Consider the following 13,233-nt stretch of genomic DNA (forward strand, 5'->3'; position numbering starts at 1 on the left):
ATTTAAAGAGCAGAAGAGTAAGGAAAGTCTATGTAAAAAGTCTGGCATTTGAAATGAGAATATTCACATTTTAAAAATCTTTTTTTAAAGGTATGATTGGTACCAGACAGAATCTCATGTAATTGTGACAATTATGATCAAAAACGTGAAGAAGGATGAAGTAAGAGTACAGTTCTCAGAGAAAGAGGTAATAGTTCAAATTGAAAATCAACACACACTTTAATTCTAAGTGTACTTTCTTGAAAAAGTATCTCAGTGGCTTTAGCATAGCTTCCAAGAAAGCATATGTTGAGGATTACAACCCATGAGTAAATCAACAGATGCTTGGCGTGTGGAGTAAGACTGATAAGAGTAAATAAGATTTTAGTTAATCTTACTCCAGATATTGTTGAACTGTATATTCTCTGTATCTCTCTGCCATAGAACTCACTAAATCATTTGGAAGAAGTCATAGTTTTTCTTGGCATCCTAGTTTTTGTTGGTCATAGTGTGTATATATTTATTTTATACTTTAGTATTTACTTTTGATCAGCAGTATGTTGCTACTTTGTATTCTTTCTGCCCGTGAAAGCATGTGAAGTATAGGAAAAAAGGAAGCCATGTGTCTTTTTTTTCCATTTAATTATTTATGGATCTTGTGTAACTGTCGAAACTTACCAATTCTTTAACTAAAGAATGTTTATCAAACTGACAACAGCTTTCTGAGTTCTTACTTGGTGAGAACATGAAGCTTTTGTTTATTTTCTAGCTTACTTTGAATTAGCTGTTGAATAATGCAATATAAATTGCCATTTGAAATTCCTGTCTTATGCTTTACATAATTTAAAAGTTCTCATTTAAAGGTTTTGCCTTTATTTTCACGAGGAGGTAAAATGAACACTAGATGGCCTACTTTTTTCTTCTGCCTACCTCTGATATATGTTCTGTCTTAACAGCTAAATACATTAGTGAAGCTTTCTTCAGAGGAAGACTATAACTTAAAGCTTAATCTTCTTCATCCTATAATTCCAGAACAAAGTTCATTCAGAATTCTTTCAACTAAGGTAATTTTTAAAGAACAAATTACTTTGCTAAATACACACACTTTTCCACCATTGTATCATGTCCTTTTTCAAATGAAATGACCCTACTACGTAAGTAAGAAAAGTATTATGAAATGAAAGTATAAATGTCAGTATTGTTATGTGTGTATGTGTCCTGTCTCTGCTTCTTTCATTGCAGATAAGTTTGTGCAGGTGAATCTTTGGCTGGAATCGGGGATGCAGAATAGCATTTGGTCCAGAAAATGCACTGTCATCCTTTGTTTTCTCTAAAGGGCACTAAAATACTAACAGAGCTGTTTAATTCTGACAGTGGGGCTGGTGGAAATAATAGCTAAGTATGATGGGCTTGATCAGGTATTTCACTTTAAACAGTAGATTTAACACAGGAGTAAATAATATGTAAACTGGAAACGAGATCAAATTCATAATATGATTATGCGAAATATAGTGCTCAGCAACATTTCTTCTAAGCATGTGGGCATACAGCACTGCATCATGCGTGCGCAGCCGAGCCAGTGTTACTGCCAATTTGCTTCTCGTTGTGGCTGGAACCCTGTGTGCATGGAGTGGAACCCCCACACAGTGCTCCAGAAAATTAGATAGAATGTTGGTGCTCAGTTTAACCATACAAACTACATGAACATCACAGGCAGGGTAAATTCCTATTACAGTATAAGCATGGAATTCTTTGGTTGGGTTGTATCCCAGTCTAAAGCATCTTATGACAATCGTTGTTTACATCATATTTTTCATGAAAATGCTTCCATTCTCAAAAAATATATATTTCATTGAATATTGAAGTAACTGAACTACATTTCAGATGTGTACATTTTTTCAAGTGACTGCTGGAGGTATGTGTGTAATATATAAAAATCAATTGGTAGTGGACAGTTCACTTCATGATTCTGTTAATATGTTAACAGAATCATGAAGTGAACTGTCTAATACCAATTAATACGTTAACAGAATCTTGTTAATGTTTTAAGTTCCCTTACATTGACTGAAATCTAGCAGTAAGTTGCAGCTACAGTAGGACCATTGAATCAATGAGGATTTGGCGAATTGACTTCTTTGTGAGTTCCATTGATTCAGTGGGCTTCTTCCAGCTGCAGTTGACAACTGGATTACAATTGGAGTTGTTTTACCCTAAAAGAGAGCAAGACCATCTTTTCTATCCCTGTACAGGTGTGAATTTGTGAGTAAGAGAGGGAGAGAGACCACTCACCATGTACTATTTAGGTTGTTCAGAGGTACTTCCAGTTATCTTCTAGTAGCAATCATTTGCAGCTAATGAGGAGGCTCACTGCTGATGCCAAGGAAGATGGTTTCTAGGTGCCATCAGGGCTCAGTGATAACTGTTTTTCAGGACATTTGCCTAGTCCACCTTGCAGCAAAAGAAATCCTAACAAACATATTCAGAACTCTCAGGGATGAGTGGATTCCTTAACACCAGGGCTTATCTTCCAATGAAATTGCTGATGATGTATTATTAAAAAGAGAACATCACAGTCTGTAACACTGAGGAAAGTTCAATCATTTGTATCTATACTCATCTTAATAATTAGAAGAAGAAATGACTAATCAAGGTCATAGAGTGAATGAAAGTGTACAATATATATTTTTTACTCTCTGCTGAAGAATATGGGCAGATTTACAGGGGGGAGGGAGTTTGGACAATTCACTGTTGGAAGTGTTCCGGATTAATGACCTTCTGCTTGAAGTGTTGGAGAACCAGGTTATTTCCTTCTGATTAGCAGAGTATCAGGTAGCTCAGATAGTATTCTGAAGTGTAGTTAGACGTGGAGTGATATTAGAATTCAGCCATTGCTAAAACATCACTGTGCATATGTGTGTAAATATATAATCATACTGCTTTGACTGTTCACTTCATTCCCCAGATTGAAAAGAAAAATGTACATTGGGAGGACAAGCCTGCTTAGTTTTACTTTCAAAGATAGGCAGGTGTGTGTTTCACAGTTGCAAAAACCACTCGTTTATTCTGTTAAGCAGAAACTAAAATCAGTAAAAGAGCAAGAGGAAAACTGAATTAAACTTGCTATTATAAATCTTTGCCCAAGAAGTTTCAACAATAAGCATATTTTAAAATTTCAATTTAAATAGTATAATTTAATAACATAATATCCATAACAGTGGATCATGCTTTTTGAATATTTAAACTGTACAGTTAGTTACATATTTAAAGTAGAAGTTCTGACTGGTGGCAAGGATAAACTGCCACAAGATGCCTTCCGGAGTTAACATTTACAAAGGTGTCCTTGTTCTTGGAGCTACAGGGATCCCTGGGCTATCCTGGATTTCGCTGTAGCTGTGAAGTCCACTTCAGTGTAATTCTGCCAAAACAGATTAGTCTGTGCATGAGATTGAGAAGGTCTTCCTTCACTGTGGTAATGGCACTCTGTTAGTCCTGATTTGGGGCAAAATGGTAGGATTAGTGTGTGCTTTTGAAAGTGGTATTTTGGGAGCTAGGAATATTGCAGTAGCCTCTTGTCCGGTCTTGATAAAATTGCAGATTAAAAGATAAGTGAGAATAGAGGGGAAGAGATAAATCAGTTCTATAATTACATGCTGTATAACACTTCGTACTGGATTGTCTCATCTATCTCTTTCATCATACAGAGAAAGATCACTGTTTTAAGCCTCATAATGATAATAATTGCATGCTATCAAGTCAATTCTGACTTACGGCGACCCTTTCCAGGGTGTTCTAGATAGATAATATACAGACTATCTTCCCTTTAGGGGTCTTCCTGGGACTGCAGCTTGCTGAAAGCTTCACAGGCTGGCTCTTCCCCCCTGAAGGCACAGTAGGGAATTGAACTCCCAACCTCTGGCTCCACAGCCAGATGCCCAAACCATTGAGCTATTCAGCTTCATGCATTAAGATAAACAGACTATTAAGTGAATTTTGGAATATATCTGACCTCACATTTAAAAATCTGGTGTGTTGCATAGAAATACCTCACATTAAATGAAGTGTTTGTATGTGAAGAACCATATGCATTCCTTCCAAATATCCAGATGCTGAAGATGCAAGATGGAATAATAGTAAAACAAATCTTCTCCCAGAGGAAAAAAATTGTTTTATTTCCCAGAGTGGTGCCAACCTACTGGCAACCACAGCATGTCATTTCTGTTTTGCAGCATCATGATTTGCCAGAAATCAGCATGGGCTGTTTTAAATTTTCAGTATGTCATGTTGAATGGGACAGAAATGTACTCATATTGTTAAAAAAATCAGTAGATTTATTAGAAACTTTTTTTGGTCCCCAATAGGTATTTTTTTGTTTTGTAACCCTGATAATGGGGGACAGAGATGTTCTACATAGGGCCTGAAATTAGCGGAAATTGTTGCGTAGGGGACAAAATTATATAAGTCTACTGGTGTGTATACTCTGAAAATACACACTAACATCTAGCTGTAATGCAGGAGTGTGGAGAGAACCAGGTTTGAGGAATTTGGACCTAAAAGTTTTAAGTTATATTTCCTTATTAGCATAAAGCTCTTCTTTTTATTTTAAAAGAAAAGTTAATCCCATATTTTATTTAGTTACATGTAAATATCTCCCCAACTCAGCCTCCCCAACTCCGGGAGGCAGTGGAAGACAGGAGGGCCTGGCGTGCTCTGGTCCGTGGGGTCACGAAGAGTCGGACACAACTAAATGACTAAACAACAACAGATATCTGCAAATTAATTATGCCAACAGTTTTAGAGGGCTTCCTTTTAAATACTGTATGTATGAGTTGTAGTATTACTCTGCTTAAAATATCCCATGTATGTGTGTATTTTAAAATAAGACTTAGAAGATGGTTTGTCATTTACAGTAGAGGTTTTGTCTTCAACCATGTTGCTTGTTAAATCCAATGAACTTTTTTAATTGATCAGAAAGTATATGATAATGTAAATAATACAGACACAATTACAACCATGATTTTAAGGACTGCTTTTCTAGGAGTGCAAAACCTTTTTAAAACATCACCTGAAGAGCTGTAAATCTAACCAACAAGAAATGTGTACCTTACTCTTCTTTTTGCAAAGGCACCCTCCTAATTTTGAAAAGCATCAGTCTCAAGAGAAGTACTACAGATTATAAGGCTGAATATGTACTTGCAATAACTTTTTAGTACAGTTGTTTGCTTTATTTTCCTTTTTTCCCTATATCCAGGCTCACATTCCAATAGCATTTTGTAACTTTTAAGCTAAAGGCATTTTATTTTAAATCAGTTTAATTTGAATTCTAAATTGAAGCAGTTTGATTGTGTGATTTGTTTTCTTTGGATGTTTAGTGGTGTATCTCAGAATGTTACTTGCATGATTCTTCACCTTTTCTGGTACATTTCTGTACAGTTACCTTACATGACATTCATTAAAATGAATTCATTTTGTTTGTTTTTTGGTGTAGATTGAGATTAAAATGAAGAAGCCAGAAGCCATACGATGGGAGAAACTTGAAGGAGATGGAGGTTCAAAACTAAAGCAGTTTACCCCAGGTTTGTGATTTTGCTTTCAAACATATACTCTGTACTGTCATCCCTTGTTGGTCCAAAGCTTCCTTGTTTCTTTTAATAAATAACAATTACTCTTTGGATTATGTGTCCATTCATAACATGTTTGCTATTAAACAGCATCATATACGCATGTGAGTTCAGATATTATTGTATTATAGTACGGAAGGAATATAGTGTTTCTAAAGAGGACTGGCTTCCTTTTTGGTTGTGGAAGATTCAAGCTTGCAACATGAAGCCTGAGTTGCATTTCTTGCTTATATGTTTTCCCTCTGCTGGTCATCTCCTGTGTTTCCTTTTTGTGTTGTCAGATGTTCTGACCTACATGTGTGTGGGAACTGATATGTACTGGAATGCCTACTCAATCTGGAAGCAAAATATATTATGCATTGCATTTTGACATAATTCTTAATCCAAGAAGTATGGAAATTGTGGTACAGAAATTTTACCAGAAGTATTTGCAGATAGAAAAAGAGATATTCATATGTCCCCTCTCAGCGGCGGGCCAACAGAGTGTTCCTGATAACAGTAATATAATCAGGAAGAATAGAGGTGGGAGATGACGATTAATAAAAAAAGATTAGAGAGAGTGCTGCAGAATTGGTGAGCCAGGTTTTGAGAGGCCTAAGCATTCAAAAGTGCTGATTAGCCAAGCAACCCTGATGCACATATACCAGAAGACCAGTGCCTTGTAAAACAGTTTCTTGAGACTGCTGAGCTCCAGAAGGCTCAGAAGGCAGATTCTCCTTTTGTTGCATAAGACAGCAAGGAACCATGAGAAAAAGAGAAATGTAAATGTGGCTTAGGCAGCAGAAGGAGAGGCGGAGTATTGATCCCAAGGACAGGCAATAAAAAATGCCAATTCACACAGCTTCAAGATCCTCCCAGGATTTAAAGAGCTTACTCTGACTCCCACAGTTAAAAAAAAAAAAAAGCATGCAAAGCACTAGATCTGAGGGCTTACAACTTGAGATAAAATTGTACCAAGACAACAACTCAGAGCATACTTCAGATTAGTTTTAACAAAGAGTACAGTTTTGTTTTGGAGGAAGAAATGCTTCAAAATGCCCCAGGCCACTTTGCTGAGTTAAGGCCTTTAGATCAGCTAGTTTAAAGATAGCCTTTTAGACTGTTTGGTGAGGATGCTGATGTACCGGTGACAAAGAAATTTACATTTATCCATAGTTTTCATACTTTGAATATTGCCAAAAGATAGTTGCTCCCGGCTGTGATGAGGTTCTTTCCCATGCGGATTTTCCCAAAGATATGGCATATTAAACAAGTTGTTAGTAACATTTGCATGTAAAAAAGAGATATGTATGAGGCATCCTGCCTGAAGTTTTCAGTATCTCCACATTGGTGGTTGCAGCATAACAGGGTTAATTGAAAGTTGTTCAGGGACAGCTTTCAAACCAACAGTAACATCCTGGATTAGTTTCCTTCACTGTCTGGGGCACAGATACCAAGTCCACCTAGTTGATGCTCTCTGGTTTCCTTCACCAAGGGGAGAGGTGGCTTAGGATCTTTTACTTGTACTGCCCTGGTGGGCTTGAAGCATGGTGGTCATAGGAGGGATGGATGGTATGTCTACACTGAGGGCAGCAGCAGCAGCAGCACACTCTTCCCCCCCCCCCCCCGCCGTTTCAGTTTGTTGCTTCCTGGCTTTGATGAGTCCACTGGGACTACCTCTGCCCGCATCATAGCTAGATTGCTTACTGCTCCCCTGAGGTAGACTGTTTCTTATGGCACTTTTGCTCCTGCTGTTCACATTCTTCTCAGTACAAGGGCTTTGGAGGCACCTGGAGGCTTGGGTACTTACCTGCTTCATCTCAAGGGACCATCATATGTACATGCATCCCTGTCCAAGGGTCCTCCTTGTAAATGCACTCCCAGTCTCCTGGTGGAAAGGGTTCCTTGGGGAGCTCTACTTCCAGCTGGTAGCCTTTATGGGGGGGGGGGCTCCTGCAGGGCATCTCCTGAACCTCCTTCTCTATTAACACATTGGGGAGTCAGTCCACAGTTTGTACATCCTGCTCTATTGTCTCTTGCATACTCCCTGCTTTCTCAACAGCACCTTCCTTATATCACCTAGGTCTTGGGCACCCCTGGGTTCCTCGGGGTCCCTTTGTTGGGCCTGGGCTTCCCTTGAGGACCTCTGTCTGGGTCCCCTCCTCAGGATGCCCAGGTTCCTGAGTTCCCCAGGTGTGGCATCTGCTAGACCCATCTCTTTGAAGTCTACTGGGGAGCTTACAGTTCAGAAATCAGCAGGTCCCAGGACATGAAAAGATGGCCCAACCACAGGGGTGCCCATGCCATTGGCCTCTTCCTCACATACTCCTTTCCAGGCATCTCCATATGGTTAATTAATACAGTTTTTGTAAGCATGACGTCAGGTAAAAGTTCTGCAGTAGAATCAATAACCAGTTTTTCTTTCTTCACAGCACAGTCATCTGGCGATGCAAGTGCTTAGATCTGATTTTGATCCCCTCTTTTCTACTTAGCTCTGTAAAGTGAAGGCATTCACAGTTGTTGCCCTGTTCTCTTTTATGGTCCAGAGTATTTAATGATGGGGAGCAAATACGTACCATTTGAAGTGCAATGTTGCTACTACCAGAGGATCTTAGGCTTCATAGTCAGCCAATAAGTTAAGCTGGGATATATTGCTGAGACTATGTTGTTCTGCACATTTTAGTTTCAGATTCAGTACTTCTCTATCCATCATCCTCTCATTATACACGGAACTGGGATAGATTGGTGGTTGAGCTAAAAGAAGAAGAGAAGAATGAAAAGTTAGAGGGTGATGCAGCTTTAAATAAACTTTTCCAGCAGATCTACTCGGATGGCACCGATGAAGTGAAGCGCGCCATGAATAAATCTTTTGTAAGACATCTGCCTCTTTTTAGCTGTTTTTGGACATTTGAAGTTCTTTGTCATGCTGAATGTATTATGCTTCTAAATTAACTTAGACTTTGACAGATCAGACTATTATATAAAAGTGGCAAAATGCAAGCCTTTTTTTATATATGCTTGTATCTAGATGTGAGCTTATGCAAGCAGAAACCAAACTCCTGAATTTTGATTATATCTATACAATGCAGCACCTCTGCACCATGCACAAATCATTAGCTTTTAAAAAATATTTCTGTAGGTCACTAGAGGATGCAAGGGGGCTTTGTCAATTTGAAAAAAAAAAACCCTTTTTCATTTAACAAGAACACATTGTAGCAAACCTTACAGCACAGAACAACTGCATTATAAATCAAAATAGATATGTAAGTTTGCCCTTTCAGTTCTGACTCCTTGGGAGTGCAGCCCTCAGACTGCTGGCAAATCTGATTTAGTGCATGAGAGGTCTCTCTTCAAGTTGCCACAATCAATTTATTGAATATTTCTATTTCGTGACATAAAGTAATGTCAAAATGAGTGGAAGTAATCTTCCTCTGGCACTGTTTCTGTTGCCCACAATTAACAATGTCTATTTATGCCGCCACCAGCATCCAGGAACATTAGATCTGATTTCCAAATACTAGTGATCTAGTGGTCCTGCTGTCCTGTAGCAGTCAAGAGGAAGAGGATATAATTATGTGTAAACTTCTCATTCTGAGTCAAGATAGCAATAAACCTTTTGTTGCAGCCATTGCTTTTTATCCTGTAACAACCTTTGCCAGCCTGCAGAATTGATCATCATCATCATTATTAATTATTACTGTAATGTATGATGATGATGCCAGGCACAGTCAAAGTTATAAAAAAAATTAATGGGTATTATATAACAGATACAACTTTTAATCAAAAAACCTAAGTATCTGTTAAGTATTGATGCAGTATGTATATGATGTTCCTAATATTGCTGTTTTTTTGTAGCTCTGATGGTGTGATTTCTGAGATTTGCAACTGCTTATAGTACTGTGTGATTGTGATGATGATGATGATGAGGAGGAGGAGGGGTGGTGGTGGTGGAAGTAGTAGTAGTAATTGACTGTTATTTGTGTATGTTGTCGTTATTTTCCAGATGGAATCTGGTGGAACAGTTCTGAGCACAAACTGGTCTGATGTGGGTAAAAGGAAAGTAGAAGTCAATCCTCCAGATGACATGGAATGGAAAAAATTTTAACTTATTCATGTGCCACTCTCTGCTGCCCATATTTACGTTATCTATCATTGTATATGGACACAGGATCTTTGAAGCTGAAGCACTGAATGTTCATTATGAAGATTATTGCAGTCTTTGTATCTTTACATGCTTTAGGACGACCTTTTCTTTGCAGGTTTTAGAGGTGCAATCAGGAGTTTAAAGCCTCTCAATATCGCTGTCCACTGAAGGGGTTTTGTTTAATTATAGCCTGAACCTAGTGATAACACTAGGCATTTCCTGCTGGATTGCCAATTCTGACTGGATGTTTGGAGAGTTAGCAAGGCGTTTAATTGGACTACATAGGAATATTGCCTTATCAATGTACACAGTTCCTTTAAATAATTTATTTACTTTTGGTGACTTTCAGATTGTTTGTTGTTTAACTCTGCATACAAATAAACCTGTAAATATATAACTTTTCCATTAAAAAGCCAGGCTCATTCTTTTATTTATTTGCAGGAGGCAAATTGTCATTTTGAACATTATATAGCCCGTGTATATGCCTTCTGCATGCTAAAATGAAGGTTCTTGTTATCCCTTTTAATTAACAATAAAAATAGCAGGCCTGCTGCATAAGCAGTATATGACACCCAACAACTGCTGTATAATAATTTAGCATAATAGAAATAAATAGATTAATAATTTAGCATGAGAGAAGGCTGATTCAAAAACACACAACACATACTGGCTATATCTCAGTAATGCTTAAGTTACAACTCATCCGGTACTCAGGAAGGTGTTGGAATAGGTATTTAAGTTAGCTAGATGTTATATTTTTTTATAATAAATTTTGCATCTTTTGAATATAACTTGCCAACTTTGCTAAACTGGTGGTGTGTTAAATTTTATTAATTCTTTAATGATCTCTAACTTATTGGGTTTATGTTTCATTACCAGAATTTTTGCTGTAACTGACATATTGTCAACTGTTAACTATGCATTTTAACCGAGAACATGGATTTCAGACAGCCCCATGTAAAAACAGATAATTTTTCTCATTTAGTGACAGGGTTGATATTTTTTACATTTCATTCAGCCGCAAAAACCAAAGTCCAACTGAAATGCATTCGGGACTTCCTCTTCGCAGATGATGCAGCCGTTGTTGCCCACTCTGCTGAGGACCTCCAACAACTCATGAATCATTTCAGCAAGGCCTGCCAAGACTTTGGACTAACAATCAGCCTGAAGAAAACACAAGTCATGGGCCAGGGCGTGGACTCACCTCCCTCTATTACCATCTCCACACAAGAATTGGAGGTTGTTCATGACTTTGTGCACCTTGGCTCAACCATCTCTGACACCCTCTCTCTAGATGTCGAGCTGGATAAATGCATTGGCAAAGCAGCTACCATGTTCTCTAGACTCACAAAGAGAGTATGGCTCAATAAGAAACTGACGACACATACCAAGATCCAGGTCTATAGAGCCTGTGTCCTGAGCACACTCCTGTACTGCAGTGAGTCCTGGACCCTTTGTGCATGGCAGGAGAGGAAACTGAACACCTTCCATATGTGTTGCCTCCAACGGATCTTTGGTATCACCTGGCAGGACAAAGTTCCAAATAGAGTAGTCCTAGAACGAGCTGGAATTTTTTAGCATATATACATTACTGAAACAGCGACGTCTACGTTGGCTTGGGCACGTCGTGAGAATGGCTGATGGTCAGATTCCAAAGGATCTCCTGTATGGAGAGTTAGTGCAGGGAAATCACCCCAGAGGGAGACCACAGCTGCGATACAAGGATATCTGCAAGCGGGATCTGAAGGCCTTAGGAATAGACCTCAACAGATGGGAAATCCTGACATCCGAGTGTTCAGCCTGGAGGCAGGCGTTGCATCACGGCCTCTCCCAATTTGAAGAGACCCTTGTCCAGCAGGCTGAGGCAAAGAGGAAGTCACAAAAGCAGCAAAACCAGGGAGCTGGACTGGGGACAGATTGGATTTGTCTTCAGTGTGGAAGAGATTGTCTCTCGAATTGGCCTCCTCAGCCACACTAGATGCTGTTCCAAGTCCTTCATACAGAGCATGTTACCATAGTCTTTCGAGACTGAAGGATGCCTAATAGAATAGCTTGAGAGCACCCCTTTGTGCCAGACTCATTTTTCAAAGTTGTGGAGTAGGGCTGCCATCTCAGTGGAGGCAGTAGGAAAATAAACTATGTTAGGTTAATTGAATGCATTTAACTTCAGATTAGGCCATAAAGGTGTGGCACCCAGTTGTGGGAGTCACAAAAGCTGGAAAGAACTTTTTTCTCTTCCATCATTTTCATATCCCCAGGTGGTACACTTCCCCCATAATGTTAGTGAACTAATGCACATTTTATTATTATTTATATATGATGAAAACTAGTTTTATTAACTTTGATCAGTATGTTTAATAATACTGATATTGGCCAAGGGTTTTTATTAGTATCTTTCTCTCACTCAGCCTAGTTTCCCATAAAAGCATTGATATTTTAAAGAGCCCTGACTATGCTATTATTCTGTCTTTAAGCATGGTGGTTGTTTTGGAACAATGCAGGCTGTTATGCATAATTATGAGATGCAAACAGTATAGTACACTGAGATGGACAGCAAAATAAATATTTTGCTTGCCTTTGACATATTGTGGTTTGCTATTAGATGGCATAATATTATCAGAATATTTCCATATTTTACCACATACTTGCTCTGATTTGTAGTATTCTGTTTATGAAGACTTAACCTAAGTTCCTTCCTAGAAGTCTTCTCTTAATTTTAAGTCTGGAGTAAGTTTATTAAAAGTTGAGCAAGAGGTCCTTTCTCCTTGCTGTATCATGGATGGTTTTCATTTGTCTACCACCTCTAATTGAATGGGCTTTTGAAATCATATAGCTGGTGAAATGGAATGACTGAGCATCATGAAAATCTTTTTCAAATCACTTAGAATTCCAGAGGGAAACAATGCACAAGTTCCAGCTTCCTTCCATTTTGGTTGTATCTTCAATATGTTGTCGGTTCAGGAGAATTTTGTAAATGTGAGTATGGTGAGCCATTGAAACTATTTCAGTTGTATACTTACTGACTGTTAGATAGGAGGAGGTCATTGCAGTACCGCCACCAGCATAAGTTTCTTCCATTTGCATTAAATCACTTCCAGCTTCAGATTTTGCAATAAACCATTTTAATATCGTCTAAGAATATGAATTTCCAAACTTTCCGTGGAAATTGCATTCAATAAATATGTACAGCATTGAAATGTAGTGATTGAAGGGATGCATATTAGTGAGTTGTTTCTCATCAGAGTTGAAGTAAAGCTTTGCTGAAACATTGGTAGCTTTTGTGTTTGGTGGTGTGGCACAAATCAAAGTAAATATGGTATATTAGCAACAAGTAAAAAAGATTTCTATTTTTCTCTCTGGGAAAATAACCCTTTATAGATAAAAGGAAAATGAAGCCTCTGAACAATCCTCAGCTTCCATTAATATGTTTTTACTTCATTGGCATTCTGTTGCTTCAGGTAAAAGAATTTCATGGGCTTGTATATACTCTTGAGGCATATGTAATGGATATAT

At 38.3% G+C, this 13,233-nt stretch overlaps 1 protein-coding gene across 3 annotated transcripts in view; it reads left to right on the forward strand.

Annotated features, from left to right (window-relative positions):
* Window positions 1–10,132, forward strand: part of SUGT1 (SGT1 assembly cochaperone of MIS12 kinetochore complex) — a 28,252-nt gene extending 18,120 nt beyond the window's left edge. For 2 of the 3 annotated variants that reach the window (XM_072994759.2, XM_072994760.2), the window contains exons 9-13: window positions 91–187; window positions 936–1,043; window positions 5,465–5,552; window positions 8,260–8,447; window positions 9,580–10,132. In XM_072994759.2, the coding sequence (XP_072850860.1) occupies window positions 91–187; window positions 936–1,043; window positions 5,465–5,552; window positions 8,260–8,447; window positions 9,580–9,681 (583 nt within the window). In that variant the 3' untranslated portion in view covers window positions 9,682–10,132. Of the gene's footprint in view, window positions 1–90; window positions 188–935; window positions 1,044–2,941; window positions 3,006–5,464; window positions 5,553–8,259; window positions 8,448–9,579 lie in introns of all 3 variants that reach the window. The other variant, XM_072994761.2, reaches the window with a different exon arrangement.
* The last annotated feature ends 3,101 nt before the right edge of the window (window positions 10,133–13,233 follow it).

Source organism: Pogona vitticeps, chromosome 3, assembly GCF_051106095.1.
Source record: "Pogona vitticeps strain Pit_001003342236 chromosome 3, PviZW2.1, whole genome shotgun sequence".
Lineage (NCBI taxonomy): Eukaryota > Metazoa > Chordata > Lepidosauria > Squamata > Agamidae > Pogona > Pogona vitticeps.